Source organism: Bombina bombina, chromosome 1 (genome assembly GCF_027579735.1).
Source record: "Bombina bombina isolate aBomBom1 chromosome 1, aBomBom1.pri, whole genome shotgun sequence".
Lineage (NCBI taxonomy): Eukaryota > Metazoa > Chordata > Amphibia > Anura > Bombinatoridae > Bombina > Bombina bombina.
Genome location: NC_069499.1, coordinates 689,460,107 through 689,485,867, shown reverse-complemented (window position 1 = coordinate 689,485,867; position 25,761 = coordinate 689,460,107). Strand labels below are relative to the sequence as shown.

At 35.8% G+C, this 25,761-nt stretch overlaps 1 protein-coding gene across 6 annotated transcripts; it reads right to left on the bottom strand.

Moving 5' to 3' along the window:
- SOWAHD (sosondowah ankyrin repeat domain family member D) lies at positions 1-25,761 on the bottom strand. 6 transcript variants are annotated; one of them, XM_053699194.1, is made up of 3 exons: positions 25,299-25,443; positions 22,875-23,995; positions 1-6,673 (listed from the first exon to the last, which is right to left on the bottom strand). In XM_053699194.1, the coding sequence occupies exon 2, from the start codon at positions 23,835-23,837 to the stop codon at positions 22,896-22,898; it is 942 nt and encodes a 313-aa protein (XP_053555169.1). In that variant the 5' UTR covers positions 23,838-23,995; positions 25,299-25,443; the 3' UTR covers positions 1-6,673; positions 22,875-22,895. The 6 variants fall into 6 exon arrangements, with proteins under 6 accessions (XP_053555169.1, XP_053555164.1, XP_053555165.1 ...); XM_053699189.1 differs by lacking the exons at positions 22,875-23,995; positions 25,299-25,443 and adding an exon at positions 25,632-25,698; XM_053699190.1 differs by lacking the exon at positions 25,299-25,443 and having other exon boundaries at positions 23,294-23,408.

Sequence of the window (25,761 nt, the reverse complement as noted above, 5' to 3'; positions counted from 1 at the left end):
AACTATATAGGATATTCCTTATTCTCTATAGCTTGTTCCATGTATATCGTACCTCTAAAGGGTGCAGTTACCTGTCTCTGCATATTTTCTGGTAGGCTAGTAATTACGCTCTTCCATTTATAGAAAAAATTCTTAACTTGGGCTTCTGAGTTTACAGACGTATCAATTTGTTCTAAAATGATTTGGTTTTGAAGCTTTTGTTTGAATTCTTTCAAGCTTGGAGCCTTTTTAGATTTCCAGTATTTTAAAATTAGAAGCCTTCCTGTGATAATTACATTATTCAGTTGGCGGATGTTTTTAATATCTGTCTCTTCTTGATTAATAAAAAAAAAGACATTCTTATCTGTTATTTGAAAGTTACATTGGTTAATTTTAGAAATCCAGTTACCTATCTTGTACCAAAATCTTTTAATTTTATAACAATACCAGAAACAATGCTGCAAATCCGCGCTATTACTCTTACACTTCTGACATGGCGTCATAGATTTATCCCATTTGGCCTTTACTTGTGGGGTAATATAAGCTCTGTTTATAAATTTGGTATGTGTCTCTCTCCATGAGGAGGAGACTGTTGCTCTATCTATAAGTCTAAAACTTTCTTGGATTCTTTCTGGCGGCGTCAGCCAAATTTCTGCTAGTTTTTGTAGATTACTGGTACCGTTATTAGAGATAATCAATCTATATATTGTTGAAATACTATATCTACCTGCCTTGAAGAGCTTCAAAATAGGTTCTATTGGGTCCCATGCATCTATTGCCAGATTATTTTGTAGTAATTCTTGTATGTAATGCCTAATTTGTAGGAAGGCATAGAATTCTTTGTTGTTTATCTCATAATCTTCCTTTATTTTAGCAAAGGTCTTACAAGTCCATGTATTTTTATCTATAAGTTGAGCTATATTGGTAATCCCTTTTTGGGCCCAGATCTTAAATATGTTTGTGTCCAATGCTGGCGTGAAGTTAGGGTTTCCCACTATAGGTAGATGATTAGAGAAAGAGCTGACAATGTGTAAAATGTGTAATATTTTTTGCCATGCAGTAATTACCATCTGTATGACGGGTAGGTCCCTAATTTTATGAGGTCTTTTATCTCTGGGAATGTGCAGAAGAGCATTGAGGGAGAATGGGTATACTAGGACTCTTTCTAATGGAAGGGCTGCGTAATAATCAGTTTCTGTCAGCCAGTCTAAGGCGATCTTACCAATACAGACTAGGTTGTATATTTCTATATCAGGTAGCCCTAACCCTCCTTCTGTTCTGAACAACATAAGTTTTTTATACGAGATTGCCTTCCTTTTTCCCCCCCAGAGAAATTGTGTACACTCCTGTTTAAACCTAATCAGGTCCTTTTTTTTGATTATTATTGGCAGATTTTGCATTAGGTACAATAGTTTAGGGAATAAGAGCATTTTGATTAAATTAGTTTTGCCTGTTAATGTAAGCTTAAATTTTGCCCACTTTTCCATATAGTGTTTTATTTTAAGAAAGATTGGTGGGTAGTTAAGGTCATACCAATCTTCAAAATGAATTGACAATTTAATGCCCAGATAAGTAAAATGGTCTTTTGTTTCTCTAAAGGGGGAAATTTGTAGTGAGTCCTTATTTTTTTTGAGCCAGTAAATTTCTGTTTTTGTAAGGTTTACTTTATAGCCCGAAAATACCCCAAAGTCATGTAGTATTTGGTTTAAAGTAGGAATATTTTTTTTTGTATTGGATAGCATCACCAAGAGGTCATCCGCATATAACAATGTTGTTATCCTTCTTTTACCTATTTTGATCCCTTCCAGTTCTTTCCTAAGCTGTATAGCCAGGGGTTCGAGCGCTAAATTGAATAAGTAGGGAGACAATGGGCAGCCCTGCCTTGAGCCCTTATATAAAGGAAAATAATCTGTAATAGTGTCATTGATAATAACTGCAGCAGACGATAGTTGGTATATTACTTGTATAAATTGAAAGAAAGGGCCCTCGACTCCATATTTTTTAAGTGCAGTAAATAGATGGTCCCAGGTTATGGAGTCGAAGGCCTTCTCTGCATCAATAGATACTATTGCTGCATCTAGATCTGTAGTATATAACTCCGTTTTTACTTGTTTGTGATATATATTAAGTATTAGCTGTAGTTTACGTAAATTGCGTGATGAGTTTCTGCCTGGCATGAAGCCCACCTGATCTTTATGTATAAGAGATCCGATAACGTGCTTAAACCTTTGTGCAATTATAGACATTAGGAGCTTGTAATCACTATTTAATAGTGAGATCGGCCTATATGAGCCTATTTCCTCTGGGTTTTTATTCTTTTTAAGAATCAAGGTAATAAGTGAAGCCGCAAAATATTTTGAACGTAAATTATTTTGGATAAAGAATTGATTAAATAAAGAGACTAGTAGAGGTGCAATGTCCTCCGCTAGCAGTTTGTAGAGTTCTGCAGGGAGCTGGTCTGGTCCAGCGGCTTTATTAGATGCCAATTTTTTAATTGCATTAGTTACTTCAAGTAAAGTAATAGGAAGGTTTAATTCATCCAAACTTGATTTTTCTAATCTTGGGACCCCGATTTTACCCCAGAACTCACTTTTGGCTTGTGTGTCGACTAATGTCTCGGAGTAGACTTCCTTAAAATATTTGCATATATAACTTTGAATTGCTGAGTTATTTGTAATACGGGTTTCTGGAGTCTTAATAGCTGTAATTGGCTCTTTTTTCTTTTTGGCTCTAGTTAAATTAGCTAGGGCTTTGCCTGCTTTACCCCCATGTCTATAAAAGAAAAACCTCTTCCTAAGATCATCTTGTGCCACCTTTTGTGTCAGAAATAATTCCCTTTCTTTTTTAACTTTTTGATATGATAGCCAGAGAACCTCAGATGGATCACTAATGTAAGAATTAAACACGTTACGTAACTGTGAGGCAAGCTCCAGATCCCTAGCCATTTGCTTTCTCTTTTGTACTACCAGATATGCTTTTATTTCACCCCTGATCACGGCCTTAAAGGTCTCCCAAAGTAATTCTGTTTTAATTTCACTTGTTTCATTGATCTGTTTGAATTCTATCCATTTTAGCCTTAGCCACGCCTTAAATTGTACATTAGCCACAAGATGCCTAGGGAAAAACAATCTGCCCAAATTCATTTCTTGTGGGTTGCGTATTTTAATTTGCAGAGTGATAATAGCATGGTCTGAAATGAGTATTTCTTGTATTTCGGGTTTCAAATCTAGTCGGAGCATTTTATCACTTACTAAGAAATAATCCAGCCTAGACAATGTACGATATGCATGTGACTCACAGGAGAATTTTTTCAGATCTGGATTTTGAATCTGCCAAATATCATGAAGGTGTAGTAGATTAGAGAAGTTCTTAAATATTTTAGCTTCTTGTTTACTATTTTTGTTTAGTGATGGCTTCAATCTATCTAATGTGGGGTATTTAACTATATTTAAGTCGCCTGCCACAATTAAGTTTACTGTAAAGTAGGGTAGTAGTTTGCTTTGTAACTTTCCCCAGAAGGCATTATCTGTTTTGTTAGGGCCGTATATATTGCAAAATGTAAATTTTGTCCCTGCTATTTCAAGTAGCATGATGAGATATCTCTCATCTTGATCTATTTCCGTGTTAAGTATTTTAAATTGGATTTTTTTATGGAACAGAAATGCGACCCCCTTTTTTCTATTTGAGCAAGGTGTCCCCACTACTTTGCCTACCCAATCAGTTTTAAGCTTGCCTAGCTCAATTTTATTCAAATGCGTTTCTTGAAGAAAAGCAATATCTACTTTAAATCTTTTTAACTGTTTTAATATCTTTTTACGTTTCTGTGGCGAGGTTATCCCCCCCACATTCCAAGAGGCAAGATTAAGTTTATTATTCATTTTTACATAGGTATATTATCTGATAGTATAGCCTTTCCAAGATAGGAGGGGGAATATTGATGGAGGAGGGGCGGGGAGGAAGGGAAGAAGAAGAGAAAGGAAGAAAGAAAGAGAAAGGGGAGAGAAAAAAAAAAAAAAAAAGAAAAGGGAAAAAAAAACCAAGCACAATACAATAAAAAAGACAATAATACTGGACCGTGTCGGTCTCCATGGCCGGATTCAGTGCAAAAGATATGGAAATTAAACACTCCATAATAACATATTCTTAAGTGATTAGGTATTTTTCAATTTTGCGAATTCTTTAGCTTCCTCTAGAGTGTTAAATGTCTTATTTTCTCCCTCTGTTAAAATCTTAATCTTTGCTGGGTATATGACTGTGGCTTTAATCCCTGCCTGTATTAGCTTCGTGCATATTGGGGTTACTTCTCTCCGTTTTTGTGATGTCTCAGATGAATAATCCTGAAACATTAAGATAGATTTACCTTCAAAAATTAATGGCGCTTTTTGTCTGTAACACTGCATGAATTTTACCTTGTCCTGAAAGTTTAGAAATCTGGCTATAATTGGTCTTGCTTTAACTGTTCCATCTGGTAAGGTCCTAATTGGCCCTAGGCGATGTGCTCTTTCCACTATCAATGGGAGTATGTTAGGTGTTATTCCAAGTCTCTGGGGTATTAACAGTGAGACCAGGTGTATTAAGTCTTGGGGTTCGCTCGCTTCGGGTATACCCAAGATTCTTACATTGTTACGACGCGAGCGATCTTCTAAATCAGTTAATTTATATTGTAGGCTTTCTATCTGTGTATTCTGTTCCTTCATTATATGCTCTTGCATTATCTTAGCGTCCTCTAGATCGGATATGCGTTGTTCTGCTTCATTAAGTCTCAATGTAAATTGTTTAATTTCTGTGGTCAGATTATTTATATCTATTTTAATTTGCTCGAATTGAGGTAGCATAAGCTCTGTGATCTGTTTGACTATATCCTGTGACTCTATACTAGTAGACTCTACTATAGGGGATGTTAGAGGCAGATTCCCTGCATTATCAATACTAGTTCTGTTTTTTTTATCTCTAGCTTTGACTGGCATATTTGGAGATTGTGTCTTGTAATTAGTTATAAATTTCTCCATATGCTGCAATTTTAATGCAGTATGGTATTACTTTAAAGAAAGATAAATAGGGGAAAAAAACAAAGCAGAGCAAATAAGTGCTTATATAGCAACTTTGAACAAGAAGAGATTATGAGTACATGTATTAGCCTGTATCTTATATACTTATAAATAACTATACATGCCTAAACATTCCCTTTTACACATACAAATCAGTTGTCTCTATATGATTTTATCAGAGTAATTTTATCTCACACCTATAGCTATTTCCAGCCCTAGTAAACCCAGGTTTTACTCTTCTCGGGCCTTTTTATTCTGTGTCAGAAAATATAGATACCTTACAAGGAACCTTTAGAGAAATGTATGCAAAGAGGAAGATGTTATATGCGTACCATAAGGATCAATGAAATGGTCCCATACCAATGTTAACCCCGCAGTACCTGCTACAAATACTCTCTAGGTGTTATATCTCAATTCTAAATTTAACTTCAATCTTAGTAAACCTAGGTTTCAATCTCTCGGACCTTCTCTGTTGGTACAAGGAATAAATAAAAATATCCTATGAGGGACCTTTAGCAAATTATATATATTAGAAAATTTGTACTAGTAACTCTAGTTACAATAAAGTAAACCCGCATATAAATAGAAAGAGGGGTATTTCCCCCTTCTGGTATTACTGCCTCAGATTAGAGGTGCAGGGTATGTCGAATGTATACAGCCTGTGACTAGATTTTAGAAAACCCTTTTGTTACTTTGCATTTAACCAACCATAGTCATAATCATTCAAAAAAAAAAGAAAAAAAACAGAGGAAAAAGAATAAAAAAAAGCATTGCAAAAAAAGGAAAAAAAAGAGATTTTAACTTGATCTTTTTGGCAACAATACAGAAATAATTAACCAGCTTAGGATGTAGCCTTATTTGGATAAAACTGCCAGGGTTAAAGTTCATCATGCACAGATGAGGTCTTCTTAAGAAGTATTTGCCCCTGTCTATGTATGCAGCTGTCAGCTCAAGGCAGTGTGTTTCCCTTAATTGATGTAGCAGGTTGTTTCGTGGGGAAAGACCTTTTGGCTTTTTTGGCCAGGGTTTTGACCGTTAGACAGTTCCAGGGTCTGGGATTGATATTGCTGAGGCAAACCCTTTTATATTTTTAGCCGATATTTAAACAGTTAAGCAGTTCCTGCATCTCAAGTTAATATTGCTGTAAATTCTCTGTGAGTTCCCCAGAAATAACAGTACTCTGTTCCCCCAGATATTCCTTTCTGGGCCACCACCAAGGCGGGTTATTGCATTTAAGCCTTTCTCTGTACACGCTGTATAAATGTCTCACTTCCCTGCAGCTTTTCGCCCTTCACCAGCTCTCTTGCTAATGTCCATCAATTGCGGATGGGCTACTTAGTTCTGCGGTTACTTTGACAAGGAGCAGTATTCTTAGCTTATTACGTACCCCCCTCCGGTTACCTTACCAGAGTCCACCAGATCGCGGATGGGATACCTCTTTGTCACGACAGAGCTCCAGTCTTGACATGCCGTTAACGTTGTCATTCAAGCAGTTTCCACCACTCACATGCTTGTTCTTTCCAAACCTTTGGCCTCACTGCTGTGTTGCCCTGTAGCGTTGTGTCACCTTATGACCTCCTCAGTGATGTTTTAGCATCGGGCCTGGCATCGGTCAGTATAAGCCTGGGGAAAAAGGCCTCATACCCCTGCAAATGGTCCGGTAGAGCAAGACTTATTTAAAAAGACTTTGACAAACTAATAATACATATAGACATTACACAATAGTGCCACAAATACTATACAATACAACTTTATAGCCTCTGGAATCCAATCCAAACTAAAACATCTATGCAATATACATCATGTGCAAATAAAATGCATCAATCTATAAATACAGTAGTGTAAGGGCTGTAGTGGCAGGGATAAGGGCTGTAGTGGCAGGGATAAGGGCTGTAGTGGCAGGGATAATAAGGGCTGTAGTGGCGGGGATAATAAGGGCTGTAGTGGCGGGGATAATAAGGGCTGTAGTAAGGAGATAGGAGCTGTATTGGGGTATAGGGGCTGTAGTGGGGGGTATAGGGGCTGTAGTGGGCTATAGAGGCTTTATGGGCTGTAGTAAGGGGATAGCAGCTGTATTGGGGGTATAGGGGCTGTAGTGGGCTATAGAGGCTTTATGGGCTGTAGTAAGGGGATAGAAGCTGTATTGGGGGTATAAGGGCTGTAGGGGGATAGGGGCTGTAGTAAGGGGATAGGAGCTGTATCTGGGGTATAGGGGGTGTAGTGTATATAGTGTTTTTACACAGATGCATACATTTACAAATTACTTTGTAGTAATCCTCCTGACTAATTGGTAAGTGTATATAATCCCTGCACAAAAAATGCATATATTTATACACATACTTATATATATATAATCTTCAAAGAAAAAAACCCTACATGATAGTATAGTATGACTGCTTAATGAAATGTAATATTTTGAAAAGATATTTGAGCACATAAACAACAAAATAAAAGAAGATTTATTGTAAGAATATATGGTACTTTTTTAGGACTGCATCAGATATGCCTTACATGCACACAGCACTAAAAATGACAAATCACATAACCATTAGGAGGGGCAATACTAAAGGCTAGCTGTAGCTGATACATACACAGTACTGACCTTAAACTGCACTAGGAGGAGTTGTTTTTTTAGGCTGCTTGTTCTGCTGTTGCATGCCTTACTGAAGCAGGCAGAAGAGTATGAAAGGCTGTTGCAAACCCAGGAAGCCAGCAGCAGAGTGCAGATAGAGCACACTCTACAGACTCCTAGGGGGAAACTCCTCCCCCTGATTTCTTACTTAGTGCAAACACGGAGCAATGCATTAAAAAACTTTCAAATGACAAAAATCAGTTTTGGAAAGACATTCAGGCCAGAATGTCTAGAGCAGAGCTTTCCAAACTTTTCATGTTGGTGACACACTGTTTAAACCTACATAATTTCGCGACACAGTAATTCAGTTGTACTAGCAAAAAGGAGGTTAAACTAACTTGTTTTAAGAGATACGGACACATACATAAATTATATAATAACAAAATGTATTTACAAGTAACAGTATGTGCAAGAATTAAAAAACATGTTTAATAACACCAATAGCTACTTACTATTTTAATGGGATGTATGAGGTTGATGAGATGAACACAGTTTCAGAATATTTGGTGTAATATTAGATAAAGACACTTACATTTCATCATCAAGCATTTTTAAGCTTCCACTTCCTATCCATATATCAAGGGCAGGAGCAGCAATGCACTACTGGGAGCTAGTTGCAAAGAAATCCCACTGACTTCTGACTTCAGCTCAGCGTTTAAGCTGCCACCCTCAGAGCTCTGTGAGCCCGACTGACTACTGCCCGCGCTGCAAACACACTGCTGTCACACTCACTAGCTACACTTGCAGTCACGAGCCAATTAAGGAGACTACACGTGCAGTCAGGAGTCAATGTGCCGCCAAATCTGCCAATGGTAATAATTTCAGTTCCCACTGAGCTGTGCCAATTGGTTAAGATGATCTGTGACCCACTAGGTATCACTCACGTGTCAACCATGTGATATGCGTAGCAAGCAGGTGGAAAGTCAGAAACCAAAAAACAATTTAAAAAAAAATAATTTAAATTTAAAAAAATTTGTGCTGAAGCAGGGACACACCTACACACTGCTGCCGACACACTAGTGTGTCCCGACACACAGTTTGGAAAGCACTGGTCTAGAGTCTAGCTAGGTATTATTTAATTTTCACTGCACTGAGGTTTTTATTAGGCTGCTTGCTTTCTGTTACCTCGCTAAAGCAGATAGTAGAGTCTGTAAGGCATGGGCTGGCAGTGGCACAGGCACTACACCAGCAGGGAAGCCAGCAGCAGAGAGCAGATACAGAGTACACTCTGCTCGTGAGAAATTCCTCCCACTTGCCTCCTTCAAGTGTTGATAGTGACGCACCAATTGGATTTAGCACAAAATATATTGAATGTTACCTGACCTCTGCAGTTCCGTTGTCACTAAGGTCCTGAATCAAGGCTGCTATAGCTCTGCCTCCAATGGCTCATCCCCGCCCACATCTTTCTTTATAAAATCTGTCACCCGGTATAGACCATGATGATCATGTGCAAAAATTAAATACAAATGTTTAAACATCTGACAGCTGCGCAATCTTAGTGCCTTTTTTTACTAGTAGTGCTGTTGTTGCGGTGCTTATATGCAGCCTTAGACGACCACCTATTTTGCCTAACGCTAGGGCGGCCTCTGCTTACACCATGCACACACAGTCCTAGCTGTTGGGAGGGGCAATTGCCTGTTGCCCTCCCCCTGGATCCACCACTAGTGTACCTTATACCAGGGAGGGGGGAGTCCTGAACCCTGGTGGTCATGTGGGATATGTAGCTTGTCTGCCTGCAGACAGCTCTTTCTTTCCTGATTAGCAGCAAATGTTTCAGAGCATTGCCATGGTAATCCACGGCAACGCTCTGATTTAAAAGTTAACTGTTAGGGTGGCGGACGCAACAGGCAGATGAAGGAGATTTTTGCAGGGGGTGGCACACAGGGGGGCAAAGAATAATATTCAGGGGGCAATTGCCCCCCATGCCCCCCTGTAGCTACGCCTATGTTCACAGCAGCTCCAGCTTCCTCCACCCGTCGCAAAGCCTCTTCCTGGGTCTAAAATGAGGAATCCGGCTTCCTCCAATCACGGCGTTGAATCAGACACTGATTCCCCTGGGGGGGAAGCCGTGATTGGAGGATGACCTATCCATCATTTCTGACATCAGAAATGGCTTGCGACTACCGGAGGAAGCTGGAGCTGCTGTGAAGATTAAAAGGTAAGTTTTTTTCACAACAGGAGTGAAATGTAAATTTTGATGAATTAAAGTGCCCCTGTTTTTAATTGAATTTTTAAAAAACGGGCACTTAAGCATAAATTTTACATTCACTTTAATTTTGAGCATGTACCAAATCTAACAGGCAACACAAAAGCAAACTATAACAATATCCATAGAAATCAATGCACATACATATGCTAAACTGATTCCATATTTTATCTTAAAGCGCACAAATCATCTATATAAACTATTTCACTGCCATATTTGAAAACAAACCGTTTTGGGGTCTGTACGATAGCACTGGCAATATTGTCCTGAGCACCCTCACAATTCTTTACTTAAAGAGCTCTGAAAGTCAAAATTAAAGGGATATAAATAAAAAAAATGTATTACATGATTTATATAGAACATTTAATTTTAAACAACTTTGAAATTTACTTCTATTATCTAATTTGCTTAATTCTTTTGCAATCCTTTGTTGAAAAACAAAAAAAAAACCTAGGTAGGTTTGGAAGCAGCAAAACACAACGGGAACTAGCTGCTGATTGGTAGCTGCACATGACTTGTCATTGGTTTATCTCATATGTTCAGCTAGCTCCCAGTATTTTATTACTGCTTTTTCAACCAAGGATACAAAGAGAACAAAGCAAAAATTATAGTTGAACTAAATTGGAAAGTGTTTAAAATTGAATGCTCTGTCTGATTCATGAAATTAAAAAAACTGTGTTTTATGTCCCTTTAAACGTTCAAGGTTCAGCTAGAGACTTTTCAATCTTCTCAAATCTACTTTGTTCTCTTGGCATTGTTTGTTTAAAAGCATACTACTGTAGACTCAGGAGCAGCAATGCACTACTGATCTAGCTGGTGATTTGTGGCTACAGACATATGTCTTGTAATCGTGTCACCAGATGTGTCCAGCTAAATCTTAGTAGTACAATGCTGCAATAGAGCTGACGTTAACAATGTCTTGAAGAACACAGCTGTATTTAAGTAATTGTGCAATAATACATTTTCTACAACATTAGAGCACTTACTTTTTGGTGTTTTGTGTACTTAATGGGATGAGAGTTTAATTCATGAAATCTTTAGGATATACTTATTGTAAGAGCTATTTCACTATAAATGCTGAACGGATAAGGGCTGAAGCTCCGGTCACCATTTTCATCAATTGATTGACAGATTACTCATTTGTTCATTGTTTTCCCCCGGGCAGTGACGTTTGTGCAAAGGGGCTGAACGCCCTGGGGGGGAAACATGGATAAGTTGATTGCAGATGAGTCATCTGTCAATCAATTGATGAAAATGGCGACCGGAGCTTCAGCTCTTATCCGTGTAGCGTTTATAGTGAAATAGCTCTGAAGATAAGTATATCCTAAAGATTTCATGAATTAAACTCTCATTCATTTTTTTAACGTCTATCGTTTCACTTTAGGTAAACAATTTAACTTTACATTCACTTTAAATAACTTCACTTGCATGTGCACAATGTTATCTATATGAAACACATGAACAAGCGCCCTCTAGCTGTGAAAAACTATCAAATGCATTCATATAAGAGGTGACCTTCAAGGGTTTAGAAATTTGCACATGAGCCTACCTAGGTTTAGCTTTCAACTAAGAATACCAAGAGAACAAAGCAAATTTGATGATAAAAGTAAATTAGAAAGTAGCTTAAAATGACATGGCCTATTTAAATAATGAAAGTTGAATTTGCTATCCCTTTAAGAAAATTCATTATCCCAATACAGATTTATAAAATAGTCTTATAAAGGACCATTCATTTTATAACAGAAGTAAATTGGAAACTCTTTTAAAATGGTATGTTCTGTCTGAATCACAAAATAATTTTTTTGGGTTTCATATCCCTTTAAGCAAGAGACTGCCAGGATATCCACTTATGTCCGTAGAGATTATTTACATATTTTTATACTGTGCAAAGCATTTATAACTCTCATGCATACCCCAATAAATGAAGAGGGATTACAAACAATATATCCTATAGTAATGTCAGTTTCCATGGATTTGTTGATAAACAAGTTCCAGAAAACTTAGTAAGGGAAATAACACTCAACATTGTTTTGGTTTTGTTTAAAAAGAACCACCTGCTCTTTAGATTTGTTTTGAGGGGGGCGGGAGCATTTGTGATTAAAAGGACATAAAAAGTGTTATGTGCTTAATTTCTATAAAGTTGTTAAATGCATATTTTAAATTAGCTCTAGAGCAGTGATGTACTACGGGGACTTAGATAAACACATCTGGTGAGCCAATGACGTGTGTAGCCACCAGCTAGCTCCCAGTAGTGTATTCCTGCTCCTGAGCCTACCTAAGTATGCTTTGAAACAAAAGATACCAAGAGAACAAAGTCAATTTGATAATAGAACGAAACTGAAAAGTCTTTCAAATGACATGCTCTATTTGAAACATGAAAGTTTAATTGTAACTGTCATTTCCTCTTAAATTCAGTGCAATGATTTTGTCAAAAGTGTATCTAAAGGAACATTCAAATACTTTACAACAAAGTATTAGAGGTAAGAAGCTCAAAAATCTCTAAATCATGATCATATACATTTAATCATAAATATACATTTTGTCAGCTACATAGTACTTGGCATATAGTTCTGTATCCATGAAGTCCTTTGGCTACTTTACCAATAGCTACTGTGCTTCTGCTAGTTTCTACACATTGTATAATGTTTTCAGTCTCAGTACGTTACTCTGTCTGAAAACAGCTGAATAGAATTAATAAATAAAATAAATAACAATTGTCAAAATGAGAAGGTTTTCAGTTCCAAACCCATTTACTTAAACTGATTCTATATCATTTCATAATTTTATCTCAGTTTAAACTTCCAAAACATTAAAGGGACACTAATAAAAAAGTAAGCTGCTATATTTCATTAAAGCTTGTTAATCTTTTGAAAACTTCCAAAATGTTACTATACAATGGGACTGCAAAGAATTAGCCCCATTGGGCTATGAACCCTGGACCTTAAAGGGATACTGAACCCAAATTTTTTTCTTTCGTGATTCAGATAGAGCATGCAATTTTAAGCAACTTTCTAATTTACTCCTATTATCAATTTTTCTTCATTCTCTTAGTATCTTTTTTTGAAAAGCAAGAATGTAAGTTTAGATGCCGGCCCATTTTTGGTGAACAACCTGGGTTTTTCTTGCTGATTCGTGGATAAATTCACCCACCAATAAACAAGTGCTGTCCAGGGTTTCTGAAACAAAAATTGGCTGGCTCCGAGCTTAGATGCCTCCTTTTTCAAATAAAGATAGCAAGAGAACGAAGAAAAATTGATAATAGGAGTAAATTAGAAAGCTGCTTAAAATTGCATGCTCTTTCTGAATCACAAAAGAAAAAAATTGGGTTCAGTGTCCCTTTAAGCATGTGAAGCAGACATGATAACCGCTAAAAATTTCCATAATTCTAATGCTAGGAAAGAACTCTACTAGCCTAATAAAAAAAAAAAGGTTTATTCTGCACAGAAACATTAAAAAAAAAAAAAAAAATTTGAAATGTGTTGTGTTTTTGTTTTTTTAATTCTGGGTTGTCCGTTTTTTTTTTTTTAAATTATATCTGTGTGAGCAGTGAGCACAGGCCAGTAAATTAGTGTTTTGTATATATACAGAGAATGAGTCATATATAGAAAATGTAGTGCAGAGCTATGTCAATATGGAATTTAAATGGCAACGTTTGAGTAAATAAACTGAGTGAAATATGTTCTTCTGTTAGACTAATATATCCTTAACTATTTATGATCAAGGCAAATAAGAAGAATAGATGTACAGTATACATCTTTTAACCAGAGCTAAGACAACTTTTTGAAAACATGTTGCATCTGTGAATACCTTGATTTTATAAATATATTTATACAGGGGTGGAAAAATATCACTATATGGTTCACTAGGCAGGGGTTAAAAGCTACTAACCCAGAGGGAAAAGTTAGTAGTCCACTCAATGTTAAAGATAGCAAAAAGTCAATTTTCTTAATGGTCCGCTGCATCCGGTACCACTGGACCACTGGAAATTTCAAGCCCTGTGTATAAATATATATATATTATTCTGTGATATTTATTTTAGAGCCTTTAATTAAGGATGTCTTCTATGTTTCCTGCTCAGGATGTGCCAACACCCTTAGTGTCATATAGGAAGTGCTTTTAACTATGATAAACAGACAGTTTCTGTTTTTAACTATGGATCAACAGACTATTTCTGCTGTTTATAAAACAAATCTACTGAAATCCACTATTATAATACTTTAATACAAAACTTTAATATTTCTAGTCATTTTGTGCCTCAGAGGGTCCTTGCATGACCACAAAGGGAAATCAAATACATTATGTCACTCTCTCACATCATTTATATGTTTGGATTACAGTTAATAAGGAGGGTTTTGCTTTGACGATTTTGGGTTTGGGTGAGATCCCCTATCCTGAAACACATTTCTTTTTTTTTTTTTTTTTTTTTTTTTTTAAGAAAGTAGTTATTGAGTCGAGTTTCTTATTAGATACATTAATAGCTGAGAATGACAAAACTCCAAAGTGTGTTGCAGAAAGCTTTTGGAACAGGTACAATTTTAACCCCTTCACTGCTAAGCCATTTCACACCCCTCTACCAAAGCATTTGTCTTTGTTGTTATTTTTTTTTTTTTTTGTGGTTATTGTTAGCAGTTTAAGCACTTTTAGAAAATGGAACTATATGAAATGAAATCTATTTTTTATAGTTAACAAGAGCATGATAGTCATTATTACCTTGTATTTCATAAAAAAACACATTCCATATTTTATTCAGTTCACCTTCCCAAAACAGTAATATTTAGAATTCTATACCTCTATCACTCATTTATAAACATTAAAAGAAAATATTCCAATTATATTTCAAATTCTTCAATTTTAAAATAAACGCTTGAAAATCTGAATATATGAGCATTGTTGTTCCTTACGAAATAACTGACCAAATAATGAAAATCCATTCATATACATTTCTTAAAACCTTAAAGTGACAGTCTACACCAGAATTGTTATTGTTTTAAAAGATAGATAATCCCTTTTTTACCCATTCCCTAGTTTTGCATAACCAACACAGTTATATTTACATATTTTTTACCTCTGTGATTATCTTGTATCTAAGCCTCTGCAGACTGCCCCTTTATTTCAGTTATTTGACAGACTTGCAGTTTAGCCAATCAGTGATGGCGCCCAGGTAACTTCACGTGCACGAGCACAGTGTTATCTGTATGAAAAACATGAACTAACACCCTCTAGTGGTGAAACACCTGCTAAAATGCATTCTTAAGAGGCGGCCTTCAAGGTCTAAGAAATTAGCATATGAACTTCCTAGGTTAAGCTTTCAACTAAGAATACCAAGAGAACAACGAAAAATTGGTGATAAAAGTAAATTGGAAAATTGTTTAAAATTTCATGCCCTATCTGAATCATGAAAGTTTTTTTTTGGACTAGACTGTCCCTTTAATAAAATATCTGGGGATACAAATAACTAAAGACCCACAAAACCTATTTTCTGCAAATAATTACCCACTGCTAAAAAACATCCAATAAATTCCTGGCAAAACAAAACCATGAATTGGCTTAGAAGATTACATGCTATTAGGATGACCATCTTGCCTAAAATTCTATGTGGCCAATTTATCAATGTCTGTCCGACATGATATGCTGTAGGCATTTAACATTGCACAAGCAGTTCACCAGAACTGCTTGTGCAATGCCGCCCCCTGCATATTTGCTAGCAGGGGATGTCAATCAACCCGATCGTATAGGATCGAGCAGATTGCAGACCGCAGCCTCCGAGGCAGCGGACCAGCAGTCTTAAAACTGCTGCTTCATAACTGCTGTTTCTGGTGAGCCTGTTCGGAGCTTGATAATTCAGCCCCTATATCTCTTCCAAACGGTACCAACCAGCTTACCTACAACATTCCTTAATAAACTCCAAGGTACATTGAATGCTTACCTTTGGCAACCCCCCCCCCCCCCCCTCTGATTACTAAATCCACTACATATAGACCTAAAGCTAGAGATGGCCTAGCTAGGCCAAATCTTCAATACTACCAAATGGTAGGGCTGGATTAGGTGACGTCAGGATTAAAAAAATAAAACTTATTTTTATGCTGTTATTCAGCTTCGTTTGAATCTGAAAATAGGTTAGTGATTTATTTATTATATCTTTATTTTAAAATATAGGTTCCGTTTTTGGTTAAAAATCCAAAAGTTAGTAATCCTTTAAATGCAACCTGTGACTTAAGCTGATGTTCCTTATGGTTAACTGTGCTAAAAGATTGATCCCTAGAAACTGGAAATCAACTATTGTGCCTTCTATTTCAGAATGGAAATCCTTAGTAGCGGATCATGTCTGCCGCACATTGATAAATGCCGATAGCATATGCTATCGGCATTTATCATTGCATAAGCATTTCTCTTTACATGCTTGTGCAATGCTGCTCCCTGCACATTCGCGGCCAATCGGCCACTAGCAACAGGTGTCAATCAAAACAATCGTATCTGATCGGGCTAATTGCTGTCTGACGCCTCAGAGGTGGTGGACGAGTTAAGAAGCAGCGGTTTTATGACCGCTGCTTCTTTACTTCCGCTTCAGATGGACCTGAAGTGGAGTGGGTTGGAAACAGCATCTGCTGCTTCATAAATCGACCCCTAAGCGTATAGATGACTTTCTAGCTATGAATTTCCTCTGGGAAGGTTATTGTAACTTTATTGTTACTTATTGTAACTCTCACTAAATAAACTGGATCTAAACGTCTTAGACCGTCATAAAATAAACTACATTAGAAATAACTTACCTAAATTATAGCGCTGTATTAAATCTTACAAGATACCTTATGTACCAAACACAAAATATCTACTAACAATGTTTGTTCCCATATTGTAACAAATTTCTTATATATTGTATGCTCGATGCAATGTAACAATTGTATAAGTTGTTTTCAATAAAAAAATTAAGAAAAAAAAATTGAAGAAAATATTGATTGTTTTTGTCATTTTAGAATAGAATATTTAACCATAAAACTATTAATATAATATTTAAGCGTATAAATATTATATAGATTTTAAAACTATGCAAAATTCTAATGATGGGCGAAATTCAATTAGCTTAGTAAAAAAATACTAAACCAAACATAAAATACTTGGACCAAAAATGCTGTGGTGTATTTGCCTTTATAATGACTGTCACATGGCAGCTGCACTTATTTGAAAGAAAAGGATTATTTTATCAAATAAGGGGAGTTATGTTTATGTATTGTGGGGGCAATGATGGGGACCCTATTCCCTGATTTTTTTTGTATATGCTTGTGGTTTCCTTAAAGGATAGCGGCTTCTTTGGAGTTAGTACCAACCAATACAGTATTTAAATTAATGGCAAGACCCCTTGTGGCAAAGGAATGGGGTCTCATCATATGCCCCTTTTTGTTGCTTGTGCGGTGATCATTTTGTTCTGTGGCAATAAGCAGCCATATGTGTATTTTTAGTGTATGGTATATTTTCCTTTGATTTTTTTTTAGAATACTGATAACACACAATTAATTTAGTCTTTGGCATATTTAAAATATATATTTTTATTTTTTATGCATCTGAGCAGTTTTATTAACATTTTACTGCAGTTATATTATTTTATTTCTAGGCCACATTCATTTTGTGACAAACTGCAAACAAAGCCATTATGGCAGGGAATATGGTGGATGTACAGTATATAGACACCCATACTGCAAGATAAATCAACCAGTGAATACGTTAAATCTGACATAGTAGATATACATAGGGTTGCTACCTTTTCTGGATAAAAATACCGGCCATACTCATTAACATCAATTTGCATAAATAAATATACAGCATAACTTAGTAACTAAAGCTGCTAGGACTGATATTAAATAATCAATGGTCAACAATTAGATTCTAACACACTTAGAAGAAGTTTCATATGATATCATTTTTATTTCTATATTAATTCTTCATTTTCAACTTTTACCTGAACCTTAAAAATACCAGCTGTGTCGGTAAAATACCAGCTGTGGGGTAACCATAGATACATACACACACACACACACACACACACATATATATATATATATATATATATATATATATATATATATATATATGTTACTGATTTTAATTCACATGTTCAAAGACAACATGAATGATCTACTCTTACTTTACTGAAAAAAAATCCCTCAACAAGATCCAGGAAAGGGTCTCTGAACAATATATTTTTTCCACTGAGATTATATATATATATATTTTAATAATTTTTTTCAACAAATATCAACAACCATATTAAAAATGTATTGTCTTAAAGGGATATTTTATTATTTTGTTAGAACAGTTTATTTTTTTTTAAACAAATTCTTCTTGTGCACTATGTTGTTAAAGTGATAGTAGTACAGGCATAAAACCATTTATCTAAACTGCTTGGGACAGAAAAAGGGTTGGATTTTGGAATAGTTTGGATTTCAAAATATTTGTATCTGTAAAATGGGACAACTTGGAGAGGATCAAGTGTAAACAACAATATCTTATATCATTTAGGCAATATTTACATGTCATAGTCCAGATTATAAATACAACCTAAAGGCAGTTTTATATCATTTTAATAATTTTGTATACATAGCACCATCAGAAAGCTAGTCCAGTACTGTAGTCAGAAAAGCAATAGTTGTTTTAAATAAAGAGAAAACTGTGACTTACCAGTGAGAAAAATTATAATTTTTAATAATTTAATTTTTAAAGAAATATTATTAAAAATTAAAAAGTTTGGATTTTTTAATAATTTTGGATTTTGGAATCATTGCTTTTGGAATTTGTAGCTGTAGTAGTGATAACTGTGTGGGTATTAAAGAGTGCATTGTAATCTATGCACCGTATATATGTGATGTTTTGCCTAAAATGGGCTCTATAAAAGAGTACTTTAAAAAAAAAATTGTTTAAAATGATAGGAAAGTAAAAATTAAACTTGCATGATTCAGATAGAGCATGTCATTTTAAGACACTTTTTTTAAATTCACTTCTATTTTTAAATGTGATTCATTCTCTTAGTATCCCTTGTTAAAAAATGAATATGCACATATCATACACTAGTGGGAGCTGCTGCTAATTGGTGCCTGCACACATTTGTATTTTGTGATTGGCTAAATATATATTTTCAGCTTCCTGTTAGTAGTGCAATGCTGTCCCTTCAGCAATAGATAACAAGAGAATGAAGAAAATGTGATAATAGAATTAAATTGGAAAGTTGTTTAAAATTGTATGTTCTATCAGAATCATAAAAGAACATTTTGGGGTTTACTATCCCTTTAATACAAACCTAAACTCAATTAGCTGGGAGCCCCCCCCCCCCCCCCCCCTGTATAATATTTCTTTTTCCTATAAAGAGGATGCAAGCACGGTACAACAGTGTGCTCCTGTGAAAGAATTAGCTGCGAGACAGGTCATTCTTTAAAAAATTAAAGGAATATGAAACTCAAAAATTTTCTTTTGTAATTCAGATAGAGCATACATTTTTTTTTTTAAAAATTCAAATTTACTTCTGTTATCAAATTTGTTTCGTTCCTATGGTATTTTTTGTTGAAGAGATACCTAAGTAGGTGTCTGAAACAGTACATGGCAGGAAATAATGCAGCCATCTACTGCCCTTGCATACTGATAACATTCTTGCAAAACTGCTGCCATATAGCGCTCCACAAATGTACATGCCCCTCATCTTGCGCCCCCTGCTTTTCAACAAAAGATACAAAACGAATGAAGAAGATTTGCTAATACAAGCAAATTAGAAAGTTGTTTAAAATTACATGCTTTATCTGAATCATGGCATTATTATTTTTTGGGGGGTTATGTCCCTTTTAAATATTTAAAAATAAAGCAGAGAATTCTTTTAATGGGCTGTAAAGTTTTTTTTCCACAATATGTTTAGGAGTGCACAAATTATTAACACCAGGAATTCAGTGCACATGTAGTAAACTATAACTGCCTATTTATGATTAGAGGCACATTAAAATAAGTTATTTAAAGGGACATAAAAAACAAAAAATGTCTTTCATGATTCGGAAAGAGAATACAACTTTAAACAACTTTCTAATTTACTTCTATTATCTAATTTGTTTCATTTTCTTGGTATCATTTGTTGAAGGAGCAGCAATGCACTACTGGTTTGTAACTAAACACATGGGTGAGCCAATGACAATCGGTATCTATATGCAGCTACTAATCAGCACTGAGAACCTAGGTTCTTTGCTGCCCCTGAGTTTGCCAAGATAAACCTTTTAGCAAAGTATAACAAGAGAAGAAAGCAAATTAAATAATAGAAGTGCATTGGAAAAGTGATTAAAATTGTATTCTCTATATGAATCATGAAAGAAAAATTTTGAGTTTCATGTCCCTTTAAGGTAGTACCTCTTTGGAAAGTGACTTTTGGTTTAAATGTTATATTGATAGGAATTACTATTCCCCTGAATAGTAGAGGTTAAATGTACTTTTTAGTAGCACAGTAAACATGGGAGATCATCTATAATTTGACAGAGAAAACATATTCAGCTATTCTCAGCTGGCTTTTATCACGTACCTAATATACATATCATGTAAACATATAGTCATAGCTCGTGCAATATAAATAGGCTAAATGTACAGATCTTGCAGGGTTTATGCTCCTTTCTCATAATGGCCAAGATACATTCAAGTCCTCTGTGCGTGAATTGTCAGTTCACACTAAATATACCGGTAATATAGAACAACGCTAAACTTTGAGGGCTACATTACAAGTGTAGCACAGAAATATTATCTGTACTGTGAATTAGCATTGCTCTGATGTAATAAATAGAGTTTTTATTTTTGCGCTCATATTACAAGTGCAAAGTAATTTTTATTTCTTAAGTGATAGTCTGGTGCGTGCTAACTTGTCAGATAGCGTGGGTGCTCTAAATCATAAAAGACTTGTATGGAGGTGTGTGGTAAAATTCATGTAGGATATGGCTTGAGTGCTTAACAGATAGTGCGGCGTACTATCTGCGTACTATCTGTATATTAACAACAATGGTTCACTTCAAGATTCAAAAAGGGCTACATTTTACAGCAGTATTTTGGATTGTGCCAAGCGCAACATGTAACTCACCACTTGTAATATGAGCATATTACTCAACCCATTAAATGCACAATCTCACCACTTGTAATATGAGCATATTACTCAACCCATTAAATGCACAATCTCACCACTTGTAATATGAGCATATTACTCAACCCATTAAATGCACAATCTCACCACTTGTAATATGAGCATATTACTCGACCCATTAAATGCACAATCTCACCACTTGTAATATGAGAATATTACTCAACCCATTAAATGCACAATCTCACCACTTGTAATATGAGCATATTACTCAACCCATTAAATGCACAATCTCACCACTTGTAATATGAGCATATTACTCGACCCATTAAATGCACAATATCACCACTTGTAATATGAGCATATTACTCAACCCATTAAATGCACAATCTCACCACTTGTAATATGAGCATATTACTCGACCCATTAAATGCACAATCTCACCACTTGTAATATGAGAATATTACTCAACCCATTAAATGCACAATCTCACCACTTGTAATATGAGCATATTACTCAACCCATTAAATGCACAATCTCACCACTTGTAATATGAGCATATTACTCGACCCATTAAATGCACAATATCACCACTTGTAATATGAGCATATTACTCAACCCATTAAATGCACAATCTCACCACTTGTAATATGAGCATATTACTCAACCCATTAAATGCACAATCTCACTACTTGTAATATGAGCATATTACTCAATCCATTAAATGCACAATCTCACCACTTGTAATGAGCATATTACTTAACCCATTAAATGCACAATCTCACCACTTGTAATATGAGCATATTACTCAATCCATTAAATGCACAATCTCACCACTTGTAATGTGAGCATATTAAGCAATCCATATATACGCAATCCATTAAAAGTATAGGAAGTGTAAAAAAGTTTCAACCACATTAAGATGCTCCGGTTATTTTAACTATCCACTTTTAATACATGATTGTGCGTTATTCTTAGTTTCAGACTAAACACAAGATAAAGCATCCTGCGTTATAAACTGCACTCCACTAGGCCTGAATTCCTGTTAGCTGCTAAACACAAAGTAAAGGGGCTCAGTGGAAAGTAGCTTTTGCAGAGGGCCGTGAGGGTGAACATGATTGCACCTGGTAGTAACTACTAAAGTCTATTAGAAGTGAACATAAATGATATTTCACTTGTATTTGAGTGTTTGCACCACATTTCCATTTCTTAAAAGGAAAAAGTACCAAATGCTTTAATATAAAATGTTTATTTCATCTTGTAAAGGAGTGTGCCGTTTTGACACAGTTTGTAGCAGCAGCTGGCAGAACAAACTTTAATGCATCTAGGCCACTGTGAGAGGATTTTCTTCAACCCAAGAATTTTGCAAAAATGTGTGTAGTTTTATATTTACAGTTATAGAATTGTTGTCTATATACTCCATTCACTTGTGTTTGTTTTTCCAAATGGTGATCTTTAGCATCATATGAAACAGCTGTTCTTATTCAGCGATATGGAAGTTGGCTGCCCTATACAAATAAATGATAATAATAATTTAGTATTTCTTTTGCATTACTAACCCCAGATGACTATATGCTTAACCCACTACTAAAAAACTGCAAACATTACAGCTCTGAAGCAGGACATAGATGATCTAGCTAATAAAGCGGTGTCAGTCACATGACCTGCCAATCACGATGCATGTTTTTCTTTAGAGCTGCAATGCTTGCTGCTCCCGAGCTGTACTTTTCCCTATGTTTTTAACCTATTTTTTCAAGTTAAACAAATAGTTATCTAGGTTCAGTGATGCAAAATTACAAACTTTAACAAAGCATGCAATATATACATTAGAATGTCCCTTTAATATAACCAAAATGTGTTTCCCTTGGATAAAACAGGAGCAAAACAATTGTAAAATGTATATAACACATGCCTGTTAATTACCGTATGCATTAAAATTGATAGTCACCATTTTTTAAAGAAGCTGTATGCATTTCTGAAAAGGTTTGTGAGAGGTGATACTGTGAGTGTTAGTTTGGATGCAGAATCCATTTCATCATAGCGATGCTGCACCCTGCCCTGGCAATCAGAAGGCAAACAATTGTTATTAATATTCATTACAATTAAAGCATCAGACTCATCTTCTTCTGGAGCTCCCAATAATTCTAAAAGTGGTCTTGGAGTATGATGCTTCAGGTACTGCCAGGCTTTGCGTCCATTGTGGTCTCTGGCATTGATATCTGCACTGTATGCCCCAACTAACACTTTGATGAGCATCCCATGCCCCTGAATAGCTGCTATATGGAGTGGTGTAAGCCCCCCACTAGCACAGGCATTAATATCAATTTTGTATTCTCTAGCACCTGCAAAGTCCATAAGCTTGATCAGGTCCTCATGGTTCCCATGCTTGGCCATCCAATGGAGAATGGAGTATCCAGTTACAAAATCCTTTTTGTACACGAGGCTTGGATCCTGCTGTAGTGACTCTTGCAACTCGTCAAACTTGCCCTCTGCAGCCATAATCATCCATGCATGTTCTACAGGGTCCAGGACCAGGCTGCTGCGAATGGATTCTGGCTCTTGCCCATCTTGACTGTTGCATCCATCAGAATAAGCTGTGGAGATCCTTACCCCTCCTAGAGGTAGAGACCCAGTTTTACCAAACAAGCTCCCTCTTGGTCCTCTCTTTCTCCTGCTTATTGTGGCAGGAGAGGGCGTCCTGTTGTAACTCTCCACCTGCATCATACTCTCAGCATCTTTTGAAATCCTTAAAGACATGGTAATTGTACCATCTTGCCTAATATTATTCCATCTTTTTGCACTCATGCACTGATGTTGTTTGCCTGTCTTATCTTCTTTGTTGTTGCTTGTCCAACGTAGAATGGCAGCTTTCATATCCATAATCATGTATCCCCAGGTAACTTAACTCTGTCAAGGTTATTTAAAGCCAGTGACAAGCTGATTGGAAGCTTCCAGCTGCATGTGACTTGCAGGGATTCAGCATGGCAAACAGAAGGCATGTGTTGGTACTCTTCTTTATACTGTGATAAGGGCAATTACCTATTCTGTTTAGTCAAAAAGGGCAAAAATTAGTTAGTAAAAATTACACAGGTCTTTTAAAAACACAAAGAGATGTCCCCATATCATATATATGCAGAATTAAATATATATAAATAATTAAGCACTTTGCAGGGGTTAGATATACGCATTCATATAATAATAATAATGTCCCTTTAAGGAATTAAAGGGATATGCAACCCATTTTTTTTTTCTTTCATGATTCAGATAGAGCATGCAAAACTGATAATAGGCATCAATTAGAAAGTTGCTTAAAACTGCATGCTCTATCTGAATCATGAAAGAAAAAAATTGCGTTTCATATCCCTTTAAGTATTTAGAAATATTTTTTAGAACATTTTAAGCTTTTAACACTTTTTAAAGCTGTTATTATACGTTATTTACTTTCAATGACCTAAACAACAGCTACTGTATTTACACTCCATGGGTGTTCATCCTAAATTTCAGAGCCCACAGTATGGCTTTATCTTTAGTAAGTGCTCTTTATCTGACCCCACTACACCTCCACAAACTGTGTGTCTCTTCTCGGCAGCTGGCTCATTCCTGGTTTGTGTACATGTAGATTTTCTCCTTTTCTTTATAAAATATTCACTTATTTAAAGTTTGTATACAGGATATTACATGCTCTAGTCAAATTTCTAAAAATGTATATATCACCTACAAGAAGGGAAAAAAAATCCTGCTGTGGTTTATGGCCCCTCATGATAAAGTAATACACAATGTATGTTCTGAAGCATCAATATCTTCAAAGTTTAATCTGGTGTTATAATACTGTAGCTGAGAACCACAGATCATACATAATTTCCATAATGACAGACAGAATGTTAAATATACTCTATCTATCTATCTATCATTTTCTAGGACAAGGATCAGCAACCTTGGGCCCCTAGAGGTTTTGGAACTACATTTCCCATGATGCTGATACACTCTTTAGGCTGTCTGAGCATTATGGGAAATATAGTTCCAAAACATCTGGGGGCCCAAGGTTCATCCCAAAACTTCAAATGTGCCAGCTACTCTGAATTAGCAAGGCAGTGCCTTTTTATATGCCAGAGCTCTACAGTGAGTAAGAAGAGAGGGAAGTAAGGGAGGGAAAATGGATTTAAAAAGATGTGGCCCTATCAGTAACCTCTTCATCCTTACCACTAAAAACTTTCATACCTCCACATGTTATGGTCTATAACCAGTCCTGCTCTCTGAACATCTACATCTCTGAAATGTTCCATTAACTTAATGTGTCATCAAATCCTTTTACACAGTATAATTACCTTTGTAAAGATTGTTACTTACATTTCTCTTTATTTCTTTAATGCCACTTTCCATACATAGATCTATTACAAATAAAACTTTGTGTAGAGTAGAAAATTAAATTCTGCTGTCATTATAGTTTAACAACAAAGTTAAATCTTTCAAGACATATGATAAAAGCCTCTACTTCAGGCAGATATTTACAGAGAAAACGTAAAAGACAAATACACAGAAAGAAATAATTAAACCTACAGGAAAAGGTGAGTAAGAATCCCAACCTGAATACAGATTAATGTCCAGAGTCCGTCCCTCCCTTCTCTCTCAGATTTTTCCCTTCCATGTAAAGTCCCACAGAAAGTGCCAAATTCTACTTACAAATACCAGTAACCAGCAGAGATTTCTTTGCAGCGGAATCCTCTGCACCTGAACAGGTTTGTCTTGTTCCCTTCGTTCACAGTAGCCTCAGAGTCAAATGAAGCAAGAAGGAAGAGAAGCTGAAACTGAG

Bases quoted from the DNA above. Each gene is read 5' to 3' on its own strand.
- SOWAHD (XM_053699189.1), bottom strand. From the start codon at position 3,857: ATGAATAATAAACTTAATCTTGCCTCTTGGAATGTGGGGGGGATAACC.